Genomic DNA, 19,746 nt, shown 5'->3' with positions numbered 1-19,746 from the left:
TATGGGTCTCTAGGCATTCCTACATCCATTCCCATCACATCAGGCTTTGCAAATCTTAAGACCACCCTTCTGTGTTCTACTCCGCCCATACGAACATAAACAAGAGCCCTACTGGATCAGATAAAAGGCCTACCTTGTTCAGTACCCTGCTTCCCATGCTGGCCAACCAGATGCCCCGATGGGAAGCCCCAAAGCAGCACATGACGGCAGTAGTGCTCTCCCTGTTTCATTAGCCCTTCATCTCTTGGCACAATCTGTCCCCTTTCCAGTCCTTGCAGGAAAACACAGTCTGCAGCAATACAAGCACTGAAAATCAATGTGCAACATAAAGTATGTGAGTTTACATAACTTACTTATATTGCTTAAATAATGGGAACTATATTGAGGCAAAATAAAACACTCTCAATGCTGGAATACAAATCTGTTTGTGACTGCCCTGTTGCAGTTCGGTCTGCAGATGGGAGCTTTATCCCCAGGCTTTTTGGCACTTCCTCTGCATTGTTTCTATTCCTCTCACAGCATTTCCTCTTCCTTTGTGTTTTGCAGGTTGCTTATGGTACTACAGAGAACAGCCCTGTCACCTTCATGGGGTTCCCTCAAGACAACATTACCCAGAAAACAGAGACGGTTGGATGTATCTTCCCTCACACAGAGGTGACTGACACCATTGCCACATCCTCTGTTGTCATGCCTTCGCAGTCTTCAGTTGCCTTCCCCTCACCACACGTTTCCTTCTCACTGATCTCTCTCATTCCACACCTCACATCCCTGCAAACACACACACAGGCACTGGCTCAATCCCATACTCAGTGTCTCTTCCTTCTCTGGTAGGCAAAAATTGAGGATCCTGATACCAGGAAGGTCCTCCCACTCAACAGCCCAGGAGAACTTCAGGTTCGAGGCTACTGTGTCATGCTGGGATACTGGGGAGATCCGAACAAAACCAGTGAAGTGCTGGATGATGAGAAATGGTACAAGACTGGGTAAGAAAGGGAAGAAGACAGTGGTTCATTGGGCTAGTCTTTGGGAAACCAACATGATCTAATAACTAGATTTTAATGGATAGCATGTTGGATGGACAACTGGGCTGAAATTCCATCAAAGCCATAAGTTCAGTAGGTGTCATTGAGCAAGTCAGTATCTATTTGCTTCAGCCCCATTTGGAAAAATGAGGACAAAGTTTACCTACCATATAACATGTGTATAGGGATAAGTGGGCTTGAGTAACTTCACCCGATCAGAAATGGCAGGCCAGTGATATGTTCACCGTAGGCTGAAATCTTACTCTTACACAGTGGCAGACTTGAAACTTGTGAGCAAGGCCAGTCATATAAGTCTCTCCCACCTGTTCACCAGCTTCCCTCTTGGTGGGATGGCAGTCCATTGGGAAAGGCCTAACTTGTCCATATGGTTGAATTATCCACTCATGTTTCACTGCCACATGGAATAACGTTAAGTAGAAGAAGCTACCTCTACAATCTGGGTTCAGCTTTGATTTTGGGACAGAAACAGCCATGGTTGCCTTAGTGGATAACATATGCCAGGAACTAGATGGGAGGAGTGTGTCCCTGTTGGTTCTTCTGGGCATCTGAGTGGCATTCAATACCATCAACTGTGGTATCTTTCTAGGATGTTTAGCTGGTGTAAGACTTTTACAGGGGTTCTGGTTTGTTCTAGCTGAATGGTCTCAGAAGGTGCTGCTGGGGGGTTATTGTTAAGTGCCTTGCCCTGTGGAGTGGCTCAGGGCTCTGTTTTATCCCCTATGCTCTTTAATATCATGAAGCTGCTGTGAGAGATCATCCAAGGCTTTGGGGTTGGGTCTCATCAATATGCAGATGATACTCAGTGCGCTCTCTCTTTTTCAACGAATGCCAAGGAGGTTGTGGAAGTTTTGAACCATTGCCTGGATATGGTGATGGATTAGATGTGGGCTAACAAATTGAAGCGGAATCTGAACAAGACAGAGTACTGTTGGTTAATATGAGGTTAGGTGTATAGCCTGTTCTGGATGGGATTGTAAGGGCTGAGCCACGGGCAGCACTCTAGAGAGAGGAGCTGGGAATCAGGAGCCAGGACCAAGAGGAATCAGGATCTGAGGGCAAACCAAATGGCAGGACCGGAGAGCAAGCCAGGAGTCGGAACTGAAGAGCAGTCGGAATCAGAGGGCAAAGCAAGAGGCAAGACTGGCGTGCAAAAGCAAGACCAGAAATGCTAGAGCTCAAGCAAAGCTCATCTGGAAAAGGAGGTCCTTTGTACTCCTTCTTGCCCAGGAGGAGGCAATGGCCAGCCTGGGTGGGTGGAGCAAGGTCAGATCTGGAAGGTTCTTCCCTGAGAGGCTGCAGTTACAAGGTTCACCACATGGAGCAACAGTTCCTGACAGGGGCTGCACTCCCCGTGACAGATCAGCATCAACGCTTGGCAGTGCTCCTACAGACATGGTTGCTTGTGCATACTCAGGTGGCTGCTGTGGCCAGGAGTGCCTTTGTCAAGCTTCAGCTGGTATGCCAGTTGAGCCCCTTCCCAGAAAAGGCAGATCAGGCTATAGTGGCACATGTCTGGGTCACCACCTGATTAGATTACCGCAATACATATTACATAGGGCTGCTCTTGAAAAGTGTTTGGAAACTGCAGCTGGTACAGAACGTGGCAGCCAGATTCCTGTGGTGTGTGCTCTGTAGAATACATAATACTGCTCTTATGTCAACTATGCTGGCTTCTGATTCATTTCCAGGCCCAATTCAAGGTGCTGGTGCTTACCTATAAAGTCCTAAATGGCTTAGGGCCTGGATATCTGAAATACGACTTCCTCCCATATGAACCTGCCCAGAGGTTTAGATCATCTTTGCAGGCCCAATTTCACTACCAAAAGAGGTTCAGTTGATGGGAACATGAGCCAAGGTCTTTTCTGTGGCAGCAGCCTGTTTTTGGAATTCCTGACCAAAGGAAGTGAGACTTCCTCATCCCTGATGGTTTTTAGACAGGAAATGAAAATATTCTTATTCCAGTTGGCTTTTAATAGTTTTTAATATATGATTGGAGATTTAAACTCTGCTCCTTCTAATTGTAAGGTCTTAGTTTTAATTTTTGTTTTTTTCTCTTATGTAACTCTCTTTAGGGGGCCTTGTTAATGCTGAAAATTGGTAATACAATTGTTTTTATAAATAAAATAGATACCATATACTTCCAGGTGTGTGTGAAGGAGGCCTTTGTCTCCTAACGTGTGTCACATGTGATGTCACACCATGTCAAGCCCTACTATGTTGCAGAATCCAGCATTTTGTGATACAGAATTCACAGAGGTCTGCTCACAAACTCCCACTTACGCAAGCATAGGGAACTATTTACAATATAACAGGCTGAAAACACCAAACTTCTAATGGCGCTTCCAGATGAAGCTTTTATTGAGCCATGGCCCTGCCTCATTCACAGAATTTTACAGGAGTCCAGATGACATCGTCTTCCAGTTCTGTCCCTCCCATGTTTTCCCACCACTTCTGTCCTTGTCTTAACAGAGAAAATCTGTTGGGGTGCAATCCTGTCTTAATAGCTGGCAGCTTCTGAAGTCGGAGGCTTCTGAGTATCCAATGCAGGGTGGGAGGAGCGTGGAGGCAATCCTCACCTCTGTGTTCTGGCCACCCTGCATTTTCCCAAGATGGGTGATTTCACCCGTCTAGGCGTGGCTCCAGGGAGGGGGAGGGAAGCAGGCCGGGATATGCTGGCTATGTCTCCATGCTCAGAAATGGAGTGCGGAGACAGCAAAAAGGGGGCAGTCTCCTCCCCTGCTTGCCCCAGGACCGCCCCCTTTTCGCTGTCACCACGCTCCCATTTCTGAGCGCGGAGACACAGCCAGCATGGAGAGAACCACGCCAGCTACAAAGGGGCAGGGGTGAGGAGCACTGTTTCTGGGAACCAGTGTTGGAGCTCTGGTTCCAACTTGGGATCCTAGAAACTGAAATATCCTATGTCCCCCAGATACTGTTGGTGGAACTATGGATTCTGCCCTTAAGGACAAAAAGACAGAATGGCTGCACAAAGCCTTTTGAGTGCTAGGAGCCCTCAAGTCTGAAAACACCTGGTGGCATGGCAGGATCAGGGTGGGATGACTGTGTGATATCATTCCAGGGACATTGCTGTTCTTGACGAGTATGGCTACTGCAAGATTGTTGGTCGCTGCAAGGATATGATTATCCGAGGAGGGGAAAACATATACCCAGCAGAGCTTGAACAATTTCTGCACACCCATCCTAAGATTCAAGAGGTGCAGGTGAGAAAAATGATGAAGTGGGGTTTGGGGAGCCATCACATTCTGCAGCTTGAATTCTTATGGTTATGTAATTTAAAGCATCTCAGCCTGTGATAGACATCATTTGGCTTCAGTGCTGTTCAGGGAGACAAGACAGCCTGATGAGCACCAAGAAAATAACAATCCATTTGTTCCTTCCCTCCCACTTAGGTAGTTGGTGTGAAAGATGAGCGAATGGGAGAGGAAATCTGTGCCTCCATCAGAGTGAAAGCTGGAGAGGAGTGCACAGCAGAGGAACTCAAGGCATTTTGCAAAGGGAAGGTAGGTGTCTCCAGATGGATGGATGTGTCCTGCCTTTTCCAAATGCTATCAGTGGCTGTGGTTCTACCCTGTCTGAAATTAGTTGAATTTCTGGCTTTAGATCAGATTTCATTTTGTACTCTGGGTATGAGAGGTGCTTGCTTTGACCTCTGCTCTTAATAACACCGGAACTACAAGCAAGCCATACAGGAGATTTTGCTAGATCTAGCTGTTGACCTGTAGGCACCTTGACATGAATGCAGTGATCACTGGAAGCCAGCATGGATTTCTCAAGAACAACTCTGCCAGACTAATCTTATTTCATTTTTCATTTGGGGACCTTCTTTAGTAGATCATGGAAATGCTGTGGGCACAATATATCTCGATTTCAGCAAGGCATTTGACTAGCAAGCTAGTTAAGTGTTGGCTGAATGGTACTACTGATAGGTGGATCCACAGCTGACTGAAAAACTGTACTCAGAGAGTGCTTGTCAGTAGTTCCTCATCAAACTGGAGGGACGTATTAAGTGGGTGCTGCAGGGCTTGGTCCTGGGCCCTGTACTCTGCAACATTTTTTTATTAATAACTTGGGGAAAGAGGTGGGGGAATGCTTATCAGATATGCAGATGACACAAAATTAGGTGGGATACCTAATACCTTAGAAGACAGAAACAAAATTCAAAATTATCTTGATGGCTTAGAAAATGGGGCAGAAAATAACAGAATGAAATTTAACAGAGACAAGTGCAAACTCCTCATTTAGGAAAAAGAAATCAAATGTACAGGTATAAGTTGGGGATACTTAGCTAGACAATAGTATGTGTGAAAAGGTTCTTGGAGTTGTAGTCGATCACAAGCTGAATACGAGTCAGTAGTGTGATATGGCTGCAAAAAAGGCAAATTCAGTTTTAGGTTACATCAGTAGTATAGTTTCTAAATTATGGGAAGTAATAGTTCCACTGTATTCTGTGCTGATCAGACCTCACCTTGAATATTGTGTCCAGTTTTGGACATCACACTTAAAGGATCCAGATAAATTGGAACAAGTTCAGAGAAGGGCAACAAAGATGATCAGGGGACTAGAAACTAAGTCCTACTTAGAAAGATTGAAGGAAATCAGTATGTTTAGCCTTCGGAAGAGAAGACTGAGGGGAGATATGATAGCATTTTCCAAGTATCTAATGGATTGTCACACAGAAGAGGGCCGCAACCTACTTTCTATCATCCAAGTCTGTAGGACATGAAATAATGGGCTTAAGTTACAGGAAGGCAGATTTCGGTTGAACATCAGGAAAAACTTCCTGTCAAAGCAGTCAGACAGTGAAACCAACTGCCTAGGGGGGTGGGGGTGGGCTCTCCATCACTGAAGGTATTCAAGCAGACTGGACAGCCATCTGTCAGGGATGCTTTAAACTGGATACCTTGCATTGAGCAGGGTTTTGGACTCAGTGGCCTAAATGGCTCCTCCCAACTCTGATTTTATTACTCTTGCAGATTGCTCATTTCAAGATCCCTCGATACATAGTGTTTGTGAAGGATTTTCCGCTCACTGTCTCGGGCAAGGTGAGTGACAGTCCAAAGGCTCCCATTTCTTTGTTTCGCATCATCGCTGGGTGTGGCACCGTACAGCAGAGATGGGCAACGCATGGCCTGTAGACCCTATGTAGCCCGCCATAGCCATTTGTGCACCCCCTACTTGATCATTGTCGCTGCTGCCCCTGAAATCCTAACGATCCTGCTGGGAAACAAGACATGCAGGGAGCGTCCACCTTGTTTCCCACCAGAATCTCTGGGATTGGCATGGCCCCTTGCAGGAGTGTGGCCCCTGCAGTGTTCCAAGGTGCACCCTCCTAACCCTCCGAAGTTGCCCACCCCTGCTTTGGAGAGTGCAAGAGGACAGCAACATCTCAAAGTGGGTTCTGGAATACCAGACACAGCAGCAAACAGCCACCATTTTAAATCATTCCTCCCCCCCCCCCCCCGCAATGCCCAGCATGATCTCAGGGGTTGCATTATGGGGTATTTAAAATGATGGGATAAGCCCAGGGAAGCTGTGCTTAGAGGGGAGGGTGTGAGGACTGGTAGGGGCAGACGCAGGGGTGGGTGTCGTGGTGGTGGCAGTAGTCCAATTGGGGGTGTAACTTTTGCTTACCTGCCTCAGGCAGTGTCATGGCTTGGACTGTGTATTGTCAGTTGATAAGGAGAGTATATGAGGAGAGGAGGGATTGGAAGGAAAGATGAGAAGTTTGGTCTTGGAAGTTCAGTCCTTAATTATATACTTGTAGATACACATGGAGTTAATCTCTTTCTTCTTCTCTCCTTCATATTCCAACCTTAGATTCAGAAATACAAACTGAGGCAGCGGATGGAGATGCATCTTCAGCTCTGAATAGGGGGGCAACCTAAGAGACTCCAAAGTGAACATGCCTTCTGACTTCTTTTATACTTCAGCTGTAAGCAGCGAGGGAGCTGGCCGCCACCAGCCTGCCTTAAGATGCATCGGGCTGCTCGTAGCCAAGTCAAGTCTACTTAAAATAATGTTTTTTGAAAAAAAAAATGTTTCTTTAGTAAATATTGTTTCTTTGTGTAAAGAAATCCATGGCAAACTTGCTCACACAGACACATTTTGTTTTTAAACCAAGTGAGATGTCTCTGAGAAGAGTATCCAGAAATATGGTCTCCCAGTAAGAATAAGAGAATTTTCATTGCTCCTGATATCGCAGTAAATCATGGAGTGGGTAGAGTCCTGCCTATCCCTTTGCGTTCTGGGAAGTTATTAGGTGTTACAGTGTTGGGACCACCAGTGGGACCTAAAAAGGGATAGGTGCCCCCAAAAGCTATAATGCAAGGGTGCCAAAAATTAACAAGTGTATTCCTAAAATGGTACGTGTACATATTTTGACCTATTGTGTGGTAAATTACTAATCAAATAAAAAGACAAATGTATATTTTTAGCTGTCTTCTTCCTATTTATGGGAAGAAAAGCTTCAGACATGTACATTAAAAATAGGATTAAGTGTTAATTTTCAGCACACTTGCAGTATTTACCGTTGTGGTGCTCTGCTGCCAGGTGTCGCCTTTTAATAGGCTGTGATAATAGAATCTTTAATCTTTTGAGTCAGGAGGGTCATGCACATACTAAAAATACTTGGAGCATCTTTCAAGGCTGTGTTAGAAAGTCCATGTGGTAATGGGGCTGGTGTTACATTGCTTTATCATTTGCTTACCTCTTAGTAACTCGAATAGAACATCTGGTCCATAGAATCTTATCTCTGGTTACTTCAATAGATACTCAGGGTGAAACTAGACATGACACAGGGGATCCATGATCAGCCTGTTCCACATTTGTTTGTTTTTAATTTAAGAGCAGCCGACAAGGCATGGAGGTTATTGTGGTTCAGACTGGGACCATGGTGCTGGTGAGGAGGGATGCTCATTCCTCCAGTGTTTGGGGCTCAGTACGCACACATGCACATACACCACCTACAGTTGCAATTAGCTTTTTTAAAAGCTCAGGAGATCCTAATAATGGATCTTCCATGGCATGCCTAATGTGGTCAACAGATTTAACACGTAAGGCAATAATGTTATGGAACGGGAAGGGAAGAACAAAGTTCTGTGGGTCCAGAAGCATGAATGTGTCCAGGCCTCTAGCCCAACGAAGAAATATTTGGGTTGGGAGGAGGGAGGACATTAGAAAAGGACACACAAACTGAACTCTTTCATCACTTTCACAAATAGTCATATGTGGGAACCAACTCCCTGCTACTGACTCGAGGAGGAAGCTTCTATTCCCAGTTCAGGTTGGTACGTTAGAGTCATGAGACTGAACCTTCCCACACACTAGATTTCTCAACTGTTTATTTCTGAATTGAAATAGTTACAACACCACATAAATGCAAAACTTCCAATCCTATTGGGTGTACAAAGATTGGTGGTTTTTACGGGAGCATTTAGAACCTCCCAACCATGACACACTGAACCGCAGAGCTTGATGCCTAAAACCTCTGTTCTCCAGCTGCAGTGCACCACGCCAGCTGAATTAATTTTTTAAGACTGTTTCTACTCGCCCTCTTTCTGTGACCTGCCCTGAACTTTTTCTTCTGTTACTGCCTGGCTTACTACCATGACGGGAATTGCACAGATCACTATGCTTTCACTATTCCTTCCAAAACATCTTGCACACTGTATTATAGCATGGGTTCTGGTGGCTATTGCAATACAGAGCTGGGTTTCAAACAAATTAATGTTCACTGTGTGAATTTATTCCTAAATCTAGTAGAATGGAACCCTGGGGCAGTCCCCACTTAATCCTTAGCACTTCTGGGGGGAGATATAAACTGTGATTCCTCATCGCAGGCCAATTCTGGAAACAAAGTTAATGTGGCAGTGTATTATTTTTCAGTAGATTTCTCTTGGAAGGTGAGGGAGAAGGTGCTCTTCATCTCTCTAAGAAACAGGCACAGAGGATCAGCAAAATGAGAGCCAGGACATATATCTTGTGCTACTTTCTTCTCCTCAGTCTTGGACCTTACAGCTGAGGAGTGGCCTCTGCCCATGGAAGCAGAACATCTGAAAGAAGGCCCTGCTTCATAACTGAAAGAAAACAGATTACATATTAGACTAGGAAAGGGTTTCATTGATGGGCCTTGAGCCCACTGATAGTAACTGTAGCACTTGTAGCATAGGAGGTGCCCTACCACTCTCTACTACTGAATCCAGTGGTCCCCCCTGGACCTCAAGAGGATGGTGCTGCTGTTTCATGTTTGTCCAACATAAATAAAGATGGGTTGGGAGAACTGGTGATTTTTGAGTTTGTTGAAATTCTCACAGCAAGGTAGTTACCACTGTTATGCACTCAGAAGAGCTACCACTTACTACATTTTGGTTGCAAGAGACCTCTCCTTCCCCTCCCCACTTTAGCATTTCTGTTATAAAAACAAGTGTGAGCTTACAGTAAGCTAGCTTGTATTCACTGTTCATGAAAACATGTTCTGGCAACTATACCCTCCTTCGAAATGTCCATACAGCACATTGGCTAATGGGATATCAGTCATGCAGAAGATAGGATTCTTTTTTTTTAATGTCTTGTTTTGTTGTTGTCATTGTCATAATCTCTTACAGTAGGAGATGTTAGTATGATTAGATTGGATCTGTGTAAGGAGATATGCACTAACCTCATCTCCTGCTGTAAGAGTTTACAACAAAATTGTGGAGCTGCAAGGTATATAAATTATTAGATGAGTATCTGATGCTCTTCAATGCCAGGTTGCAGCCAACAGGCCACACCGATGCTCATGCTTAACAAGACCCGTCTGTAGTCAGGTGTGGAACATGACTAGAAGGGTTCCCAAGCAATTAGAAGGCAATAGAGACGTCATACTGTCGCCTGGATAATATTACAGGAGAAAGATATGGCAGGAGCTGGATCTTTCTTTGTACATACTGCTTCCTGCCTGTGTGAGTCAGAGCAGTGCGAGTCCTTGCTGTCTGTGTGGGCTCATAACAGGCTTGGCTGTGAACGAGGAAGATCCTGATCACACCTTAGCCACCTGAAGTGATCAAGAGCCCTGCCTTTGCCGTTCCAAAATGTGTTAGCCCTTCACCATCCGTAACGTTTAAAGTATGTGATAGATTTTCACACAAACACTCACTTGGGTAAGAGACTCCACCTCTGGATTCTACAATGTGGCACATTCCTTGATGGGAAGGGAAATTAGGAACTGGTATATAACTCTGCAGGAAATTTAAAGTCATTAGAATGATTTTGGAGGGATCCTTTATAATCTATGCACATTGCAGCAGCCATGAAAAGGTTAAGAGGAATTGTTTTATGTAGTGGGGTTATAGCACATGGTCAAGATGTTCAACCGCAGGCATTTGCACAAATGAGACAACTAAGACTTCATGACCTATTCCTTTCTGAGTACAATTCTGAAGTAGCTGACAGAAATCCAGTTTCCTTTGAGGTCAATATTATCTTGGTCTTGGACCTGGGATGGAGGGGGTGTCTTCACAACAACAGAATGAGAAGTGTGTTGGAGTATTATCCAGATTTTCATGGAATCGGCTTTAGTCTGTCATGGACACATAAAGCAAGGTAAGCCAAGTGTACTGTACCTTTAAAATCCAGTTTTCAAGGGTCACACAGCGCTTGAAAGGAACATACATTTGGGTCGGGTTGGTGGGAGTAGAACTGAACATCAAACTGGCAGGTGCTGCTCAACCAATGAGAGAGGCTTGTTTCTTGGCACCCCCCTGCTATTACATTATTATGATTAGAAAGCACCTATTTTTTCCCCATGTGTGCAGATTTCCCTGAAGAAGCCAGAATCCACAGTTCTTGAGTGCAGTATCTGAAGGCTCCCCCTGAGAGCCCCCCCCCCCAATTTCTCCACATTCCAGCAATCTGCTGCGGAGTTATTGCTCCCACCCCATTTTTCCCCATGGGTACACTGTAGCCTTGAGAAGCCAAAATCGCTGGTTCTTGAGTGCAGCATCTGAGAGCTCTCATTGAGAGCAGCCCACCCCTGCCAATTTTGCCCCATTCCAGCAAACTGTTGTGGAGTTATTGCTTCCACCCCACCTTTCTCCTCCTCTGGGCACGTTCTCCTTGCTTGCAATGACAGGCTCCCGAGACCTCACCAGATCAGAGAAGCGACTTTACACAATATTGGAGATGCAATTTAACGCAACAATGAAGTAGTGAAGTAATGCAAACATCACAGAAGTGCATCATCATGGAGGCTAATTACTGGCGAAATGGGAGAGCTGGGCGACCGTGAAGGCTGGCAAGGCTCAGTGAGGTCACGGCCAGGTGAAAGACACACCCCTGGGCAGGGCTATCATGCTGAAGTAAATGCAGAGGATAGGGGCACACAGCACCAGAAGCGTGGATAACCCAAACTGAAAGAATCGAATGGAGTAAAAGTAGTCTCAGAATATCCGGCTTTTCCACCAGAATTCTCTGGGGTGGCTGCAGATTGGCCACAACGTCATCTGCCACCAATGACCTCAAAATGCTCCCAATTTGCAGCAAATCCCCCATGAGGGCAGCCCCCGGGTTCACACATGCATTTTCAGCACTTGACATGCAGCATCTAATGCTGATATTAATGTGTGAATCACCCATCGAACATCAAAGCACTGCAGCTCAATTTCTCCATCACTTCAATTACTGCTTGGAGTCAGCACACACACCAGCCCCCTCCTGCCTCCACACGCTGCCAGTCAATGAAGCTGCCTCAAAATGTGAAGATGTCTCATTCATGATGCTTTGATTCTCAATTTCTGGTGTGGTCATCCACTCCTCTTCCCTGCCAATATCCCATCCCTGAACTGGACAGTTGCAGAATACATAGCATAGCATGAAACTTATCCTTGACTCATCCTATGTTGGGCTGAGCCAGGCCAATTTTGTACACATCAAAGCACTTCTAGTCCAACCCTTGCCATGAGGCAAAATTCACCATGTCAGCCTTCCCCAACATGGTGCCCCCAGATGGTTGGACTGCAACTCCCATCATTCTCAGCTAGCATGGCCATGCTGGCTGGGAATGACAGCAGTTGCAGTCCCAACACATCGGGAGGGCACCAGGTTGGGAAAGGCTGCATTATGTCTTAAATATCTCTGGCAACATTTTCCCAGTCTCCTTGACCCCTCCAGTGGAGACTTTAACAGCCAGAGTGCACTCACTATAAATGGCAAATAAGCACACAGCACCAATGAGTAGTGGACATATATGGGTAATTGCTTCAGATAATTCAAATCTACCCATCATCACCATCTTCTAAAAAAAAATAGTTGTAAAAGGTACAGAAAGGAGCAACTAAACATGTTCTGCAGGCTGGAGCAGCTTACCTATGAGGAAAGATTACAATGCTTAGGGCTTTTTAGTTTAGAAAAAAGGGCAAGTAAGGGGAAACGGCAGAGGCTTATACAATTATCCATGGTATGGAGGAAGTGGATAGAAGTTTTTCTCCCTTTCTCATAATACTAGAACTTGGGGAAATCCAATTACGCTGAATGGTGGATGATTCAACATGCCTTTGAATACCACTTGCTGGGGAACAACAGGGGGAGAGGGACATGAACAGTGTGCTTGTGTCCTGCCTGTGGGCTTCCCACTGGAGCATCTGGTCAGCCACTGTGAGAAACAAGATGCTGGACTAGATGGTCCTCAGGTCTGATTCAGCAGGGCTCTTCTCATGTTCTTTACCTTGCCAAGGAAATAGTTATTATACATGACGTGCTGTGGTCCTTTATCAGGTCATGTTGGCAGTGTGAAATCCCCTTCTATTTCTCAAGAATATCATGTCCCTTCAATCGGCTCTTTCTTGTTACAGCCTTTCCCCCTCCCAACTCCAGTGTGCAAAGAAGAAAACCTACATGCAAAAGTCCAATACCCTGAACCATGTGTTGGTTCCCCACAGCATATACAAATGCACACATCTTTTCCCACACTCCCAGTGATGTCATCTACTGTACCTGGAGAAGTGCTGAAAACCTCTTGCATAATAGTGGCTCTGTAAGGACGTAGTATGGTATTGCTGTGCTCTGGTGTCCAGTCTGCCTTTTACTCTGTTTATAAAGCTAGCCTGGAAAGAGGGGAATGCCCACTGCCAGACCACTGTGATTTCAGCAGGGGCTAATCATCACTCTGTGTCAGATCAGGCGGAAGGAACTCGATCTAGAAACTTCCATTTCGAGAAACCGGAACCTTCTCTGTTAGCTCCATATAAGAGCATCTTCTCCTTCCCCTGCTCTGTGCTGGAATGATGTTTGCCCACGATGTGGCCAGTGGGGGCGTTTGACAGTACATGGGATTCACTGAATCCCTTGCCTGCTCTGACAAAAGAAAAAAAAAGGGGAAATAAAACTTACAAGCCACACTTCTCTTGCACATTTCAAATGATCTGCAAAATGCCTCTATGCTATGGTGCAACTAGGGCTGCCGCAGAATCAAAGCAGTTGTCTTTCATGGATTCATAGGGTTGGAAGGGGCCTACAAGACCATCGAGTCCAACCCCCTGCTCAATGCAGGAAGCCTGATTCCCAGGCAGTCTCCCATCCAAGTACTAACCAGAGCTGACCCTGCTTAGCTTCCGAGATCAGACAAGACCGGGTGCATCCACTTTTAGGAAGAGTATTGGTCATTGCAAGATGCACTGATAGTGCTCAGAGAGTAACATGGGCACAGTCAGCATTGAGAACAATAGAATGGGGGTTCACTCAAAGTTCTCCAGTGCTCCCAGCAGCATTTTCTTCTGGCTTCAGTCCCTTAGGAAGAAATTGGTTTCACTGTCCTTAGCTGTTGAGGGCCAGCAGAGAAGGGGACGTTGTTGTGTTGCCTGTCAAAGCAGCAACAGTGACTCCTATCCGGATGCTATCTGGAGATATTTATTCCCCAGACAAGCTGATGAGTGCAGGGTAAACAGAGCCAGTGTGTATATGTGCATGCATGTGAATGCGTAGAAGCCTCCCTCTCTTGTATAGTGCTAAATGTTCCTTCACTTTTCCATCTTGCTGCTTCTCCTGTCCTCCACAAACATCTCCCAATTAATCCTGTGTTGAGGATTTATGCAAGTTCCATGCATAAATACAAACCCACTGCTCTATCCCTTCTGCCTGATCTCTCCTTTTTCTAGCCATAAGCTTGCTTGTCCTGTTCTCCATTCGCTCAAGTTCCTTCCCTTTTCTACTCTCCCCCGGACCTCACAGCCCAACCTCTCCACCTGCCTGCCAGGACCAGCATTTAGCCCTCTGTAAAATAAGACTAGAAACAGCACACATCAAATGGAACGCTCTTCCTTCTTAATGAAATAAATGGCTGCTGATCATGGTTTCTGAGCAGTGTGGGAATTTCCAGACAACTCTTGCCCCTGTAGACAAGAGCTCCGTGACAGGAAGTTATGCCATAGCTGAAGGCATACCTGGCATGGAGACAGAGCTGTCTGTCATACAACTGTCAAAGGAATAGGAACCCTACTGGAGTGACCAGCTGGCAATTGCATACCTGGGTATTTCCTTCCAGAACTCACTCCATCCTCCTGAGACTGTCCCTTACAGTCTTTCACTTTGCTCTGTGTTGTGTCTGTGTTGCTATGGATTAGGACAGGGGTGAGCAGACTTCAGGCTTGTGGGATCTACTTTGATTTTTACTGGAACCTCAAGATCCATCAACTGGCGCCAGGTGCAAAAGAGATACACAGAATTAAAGAAGTTTGAGCCCAGACTTCTGGTGTTTAAGTACCAGAACTGAATGGACCTCACAGTCCGGCCACAAAAAAATCCTCGCCTGGTTTCTCCCTGTGTCTTTCTTCATTTCAGGAGTATAATTTAGGGCATAGGAGAATCATTTTGTTGTTGCTATTGTTACAGCCAGAAATTCTGACCAATGTAGCGCAAATCGCCCAGAGATTTACTAGTATATCCAGATCTACCTTCTTCCCTCAGATTAGGAGATAGAGATCTCCTCCATCCTGGTTCACTCTTGCTTCAGCTGGCCTCAGGATGGGGCACTGACTGGGAGGGGAGGCCAGGGACCTTGTCCAGGGTCAGTAACCTCTCCTTCTATGCTCACTTAGGCTACAAGGGGTGTAAGGGGGCAAGTCTCTCAAAGCAAACAAGTGTGGCTGCTCTTGTGCATGAGGCAATTATGTGGTGAGAGGAGGGGGTGGACAAGGATGAGCTGCACGCTGCTGCACAGCTGGCCATCAGATGAAAACAGCATCGGGGGTAGTCATGTGGCTGGCTGCTGGGAGAGAAGTGCTGTGGCCCAAGTAAGAGCCAGGCTAGTATCTGGCACAACACTCCCCCTGACTGACTTAGACACCTCACTCCCTCAGGTGTGCCTGGGTTTGAGGTCCCCATCTCCTCTTTGCTTTTTTTCCAGCAGGTACTCACTATGGCACAATACTGTTATGGTTCTTCATGGGAAAGGGAGGAGAGGTAAAATTCAGGAAAGGAGGGGATATCTCCAGTGGGAGAGGCACTTCACTTTCTACTTCAACATAGCTGCAGGTCTTTCTTTCATATTCATCACACTCACATACAGTCAGGGCCAGAAATATTGGAACAAAGATAACTGTTTTGGCAGTTGGCCTCTGTACACCACCACATTGAAGTTGAAAGGAAACACACCCAGATGGGAGTGAAGTCAGGACTTTCAGCTGTAATTCAAGGCGTTTGACAAAAGTGGGGCACTAACCATTCAGGAAGTACAGTCAGTGGCATACACACACACCCATCGTTGGTGGCTCATAAGTAAGGAAACAAAATAAACCCATCAGAGAGATAGCAAAAACATTGTGAGTGGCCAACACAACAGTTTGGAACATCCTGAAAAAGGAGGAATTAACTGGCAAGCTCAGCAAAAGGCCTGGAAGACCACTAAAGTGGATGACCGCAGAATTCTGCTCATGGTGAAGAGGAACCCTTTCACATCATCTAGCCAGGTCAAGAATGCTCTTGAGGAGGTAGGCATGTCATTGTCAACATCTACAGTCAAGAGACGGCTTTATGAATGTAAATACAGAGGCTTCACAACAAGGTGCAAACCACTGGTAACGCTCAAGAACAGACAGGCCAGATTAGCCTTTGCCAGCAAACACTTAAAAAGGCCTGCCCAGTTCTGGAATAAAGATTTTTTGGACTGATGAAACCAAGATTAACTTGTGCCAGAATGATGGGAAGAGAAAAGTATGGAGAAGGAAAGGAACAGCTCATGATCCAAAGCATACCACATCATCAGTCAAACATGGTGGAGGCAGTGTTATGGCATGGGCATGTATGGCTGCCAATGGAACTGGGTCATTGGTGTTTATTGATGACCTGACTGCTGATAAAAGCAGCAGGACGAATTCTGAAGTATACAGGGCTATGCTTTCTGCTCAGATTCAGTTGAATGCTGCCAAACTTATAGGGCGCTGCTTCATATTGCAGATGGATAATGACCCAAAACGTACAGCAAAAGCTACCCAAGAGTTTCTCAAGGCAAAGAAGTGGGATGTTCCTTAATGGCCAAGTCAGTCACCTGATCTCAACCCAATAGAGCATGCTTCTCACTTACTGAAGACAAGACTGAAGGCAGAAAGACCCATAAACAAGCAGCAGCTGAAGGCAGCTGCAGTAAAGGCCTGGCAAAGCATCTCAGGGGAGGAAACTCAGCATTTGGTCATGTCCATGGGTCAGGCAGTCATTGACTGCAAAGGATTTTCATCCAGGTATTAAAGACGATCCTTAAGTCTGAAATGTTGGTTTGTTCCATTACTTATGAGCCCCCAACGATTGGTGTGTGTGTGTGTATGCCACTGGCTGTCCTTCCTAAATGGTTAGTGCCCCACTTTTGTCAAACGCCTTGAATTACAGCTGGAGGTCCTGACTTCACTCCCATCTGGGTGTGTTTCCTTTCAACTTCAATGTGTTGGTGTACAGAGGCCAACTGCCAAAACAGTTATCCTTGTTCCAATATTTCTGGCCCGACTGTATAAGATTTACAGCTTAACAGTTTGGGGCCAGGTTACCTGAAGGATTGCCTCCTCCCATATGTGCCTGCCCCAACCCCAAGATCATCCTCAGCAGTCCTTCTCTGTGAGCCCCTGCCAAAAGAAGTGAGGCGGGTGGCTACCAGGAAGAGGGTCTTTTCTGCTGTGGCACCCCAGCTGTGGAATGATCTCCCTAGAGAGGTTCGTCTGGCACCTACATTGTACTCTTTCTGGCGCCAGGTGAAGACCTTCTTATTCTCCCAGTATTTTAGCTTCCTTGTCTTTTAGCTTTGGGGTTTTAAATCTATATTTTAAATTTCTGCATCACTGCTAGGTTTTATTCTGGTTGCACTGTTATATTGTGGTCTTAAGCTTTCATATTGTATATTGTTTTATGCTGTGCTTTGTGGTTTTAATTTTTGTGAACCACCCAGAGAGTTTCAGCTATTGGGCGGTATAGAAATGAAATAACTAAATAACTAAGAAGTAATTTGAATTTGAAGTGTTCTGTTTAACCCACAGGGCTAGGAGTTCATATGCAACCTAGCTGGTCCTGGGTGTCCGTGGACTGGTGTTTGGGAAGATGACAAACACCCCATGGTATGCATCTGTCTCCTGTGGCTGATTGGGTAGGGTGCTGCTTTATGGTGTATGCAGTGTTTGCAACCTTCTGGCTTTCCCTCTTTTGCATCTGACATGACTGTTACTGGCTAGGCATACCAAAAGTGAGCTGAGCACCTTATCCCCATGCTGGAGCTTGAGCTGACTGCTTTTGCTTCCTAACTCTGTGCAGTGAGCTAAGTGGAGGTTGCTCCTGTGAGTGCAATTTTGGCTTGCCTTTTTTGCTTGCACTGGTCCCTGAGGGGAGACAACTCCAAGTCAGACCAGAAACTAGGAAGTGTGTGACTCCAGCCCGCCTCCAGCTTTCTCTGCCTTTTGTTGTTGTTGTTGGGAGTCTTCTGAAATCTCAACAGACAAAAGTTCTGATGTGGTGATGCTGTGCTCAGGTAGTGAGTGGCCATGATACCTTCAGATGGTATATGTTTGCCATCTGCTGTTCAGTTGTTGGAACTGTAAAGTCATTTCAACAGCTCACAGTAAGAGATGTTGATCCAATTCAAGGTATGGCTTTAAATAACATAGCTTACACTGACACTTTAAAATGTGCATAGAATAAATGTCACTGTTTTGTTTGGCTTGTCAAAGGCCTAGTTTTTTATTCCATTTTCTGTGTCCTGTTTTATGGGGTCATGAGGGAATGGAAGGGGGAGTGCAGCCTAGGTAATGGAAAGGAATAACAGAGTACCCCCCCCCCCTTTGTTGCTTCTATGTGCTCACCATTAGACATTTCATCCAATGGTGAATTTATCTAAGGGCGCAATCCTACAGCGATAGTTGGCTGCCTCTGAACTCGGACGTGACCAACAATCCAATGAAGGGTGGGTGATACGTGGAGGGGATCTTCTCCTCCGTGTTCCAGGCGCCCTGCATTTGTAGCTGGATGGCCAATTTCGGCTGTCTAGCTGGAGCAGTTCAGAGCGGGGGAGAGCATAGGAAGCCTCGAATCGGCGCTTCTGCCACTCCCACCCCCTCGCTCCATGCTGCTCTTCTGAGCATGGAACCAGGGACGAACTGCGCCCTCTACGAAGCGGCAAGGGAGCCAGTTTTCTGGGGACTGACTTCAGAGAACGGGCTCCGAGGCCAGTTCCTGAGAACTGAAAAATCCTATGGCTGTCTAGCGGTCATAGGATTGTGCCCTAAAGGAAGTTGCTGAGGTGCCATTTGTCCTGAAAGCCAAACCAGGACTTCCATGAATGAAACCTACGTGAAGATTTGTACTGTACTGAAAACCCTGCTCTGTATTATTATACGTTAATACTATATTAATATATTTAAATTCTACCTCTCCAAGCGGAGCTCAGGGCAGTGTACTTATTTCTCTCCTTCCCTCTCCCCTGCCCCTGTGAAGTAGGGTAGGCTGAGAGAGTATGCCAGTTGTTTGGCCACCCAATGATCTTCATGAGCGAGGAACTTGAACCCAACTCCCCCTGGTCCTACTCCAGCGCCACATCCCACCCGTGCGGAGAATGGGAAATGCACTCTGCAGATGGTTAATGGAACTTTTCTTCCTCGCCACTCTAACGTTCTCAGAGCAGATCCTTCACATGAAAATGGTCACTGGGGCCCAAACGCAGCCTTGTTCTATTATGCCCATGGCTCATTCCTGGATGAACATTCGTCTCGCCCCGCCAGAGGCCACCTTTGGCTACGAAGAATGTAGTCAATCTGATTTCGGTGTCAACCATGTGATGAAGTCCAGTCCATCCTCCAGGAAATAAAGCCAGAGTGCTCACTGGAGGGAATGATATGAAAGGCAAAACTGAAGTACCTTGGCCACATCATGAGAAGACAGGACACTCTGGAGAAGATGCTGATGCTAGGGACAGTGGAAGGCCAAAGGAAGAGGGGCCGACCAAGGGCAAGGTGGATGGATGATATTCGGGAGGTGACGGGCTCGACCTTGGGGGAGCCGGGGGTGGCGACGGCCGACGGGAAGCTCTGGCGCGGGCTGGTCCATGCAGTCACGAAGCGTCGGAAGCGACTGAGCGAATAAACAACCACCGCCAGAGGCAGCGCCGAGCCGAGCCTCCCCGCGCCCTCGCTGGGGGCGGGCCGTCCCGGCGCTTCCACCGGCCGCGGACACCGGAACCGGGCCG

At 46.3% G+C, this 19,746-nt stretch overlaps 1 protein-coding gene and 1 long non-coding RNA gene across 5 annotated transcripts in view; one reads left to right on the top strand and one right to left on the bottom strand.

Annotated features, from left to right (window-relative positions):
* The window catches only part of ACSF2 (acyl-CoA synthetase family member 2), a 72,968-nt gene extending 63,621 nt beyond the window's left edge, over nucleotides 1-9,347 (top strand). For 2 of the 4 annotated variants that reach the window (XM_084837960.1, XM_084837962.1), the window contains exons 11-16: nucleotides 547-654; nucleotides 832-983; nucleotides 4,123-4,264; nucleotides 4,454-4,564; nucleotides 6,038-6,106; nucleotides 6,882-9,347. In XM_084837960.1, the coding sequence (XP_084694086.1) occupies nucleotides 547-654; nucleotides 832-983; nucleotides 4,123-4,264; nucleotides 4,454-4,564; nucleotides 6,038-6,106; nucleotides 6,882-6,932 (633 nt within the window). In that variant the 3' untranslated portion in view covers nucleotides 6,933-9,347. The remainder of the gene's footprint in view (nucleotides 1-546; nucleotides 655-831; nucleotides 984-4,122; nucleotides 4,265-4,453; nucleotides 4,565-6,037; nucleotides 6,107-6,881) is intronic. The other 2 variants (XR_014788264.1, XM_084837961.1) reach the window with 2 other exon arrangements.
* LOC146354015 (uncharacterized) lies at nucleotides 8,389-13,391 on the bottom strand. The gene is made up of 3 exons (XR_014788265.1): nucleotides 13,032-13,391; nucleotides 10,198-10,279; nucleotides 8,389-9,139 (listed from the first exon to the last, which is right to left on the bottom strand). It is a non-coding gene; the product is annotated as an uncharacterized LOC146354015 (long non-coding RNA).
* Between the last annotated feature and the right edge of the window lie 6,355 nt (nucleotides 13,392-19,746).

Source organism: Heloderma suspectum, chromosome 2 (genome assembly GCF_057233095.1).
Source record: "Heloderma suspectum isolate Gila_16-S chromosome 2, 16-S_ref, whole genome shotgun sequence".
NCBI classification, from domain to species: domain Eukaryota; kingdom Metazoa; phylum Chordata; class Lepidosauria; order Squamata; family Helodermatidae; genus Heloderma; species Heloderma suspectum.
This window is presented reverse-complemented; position numbering and strand designations above follow the sequence as displayed.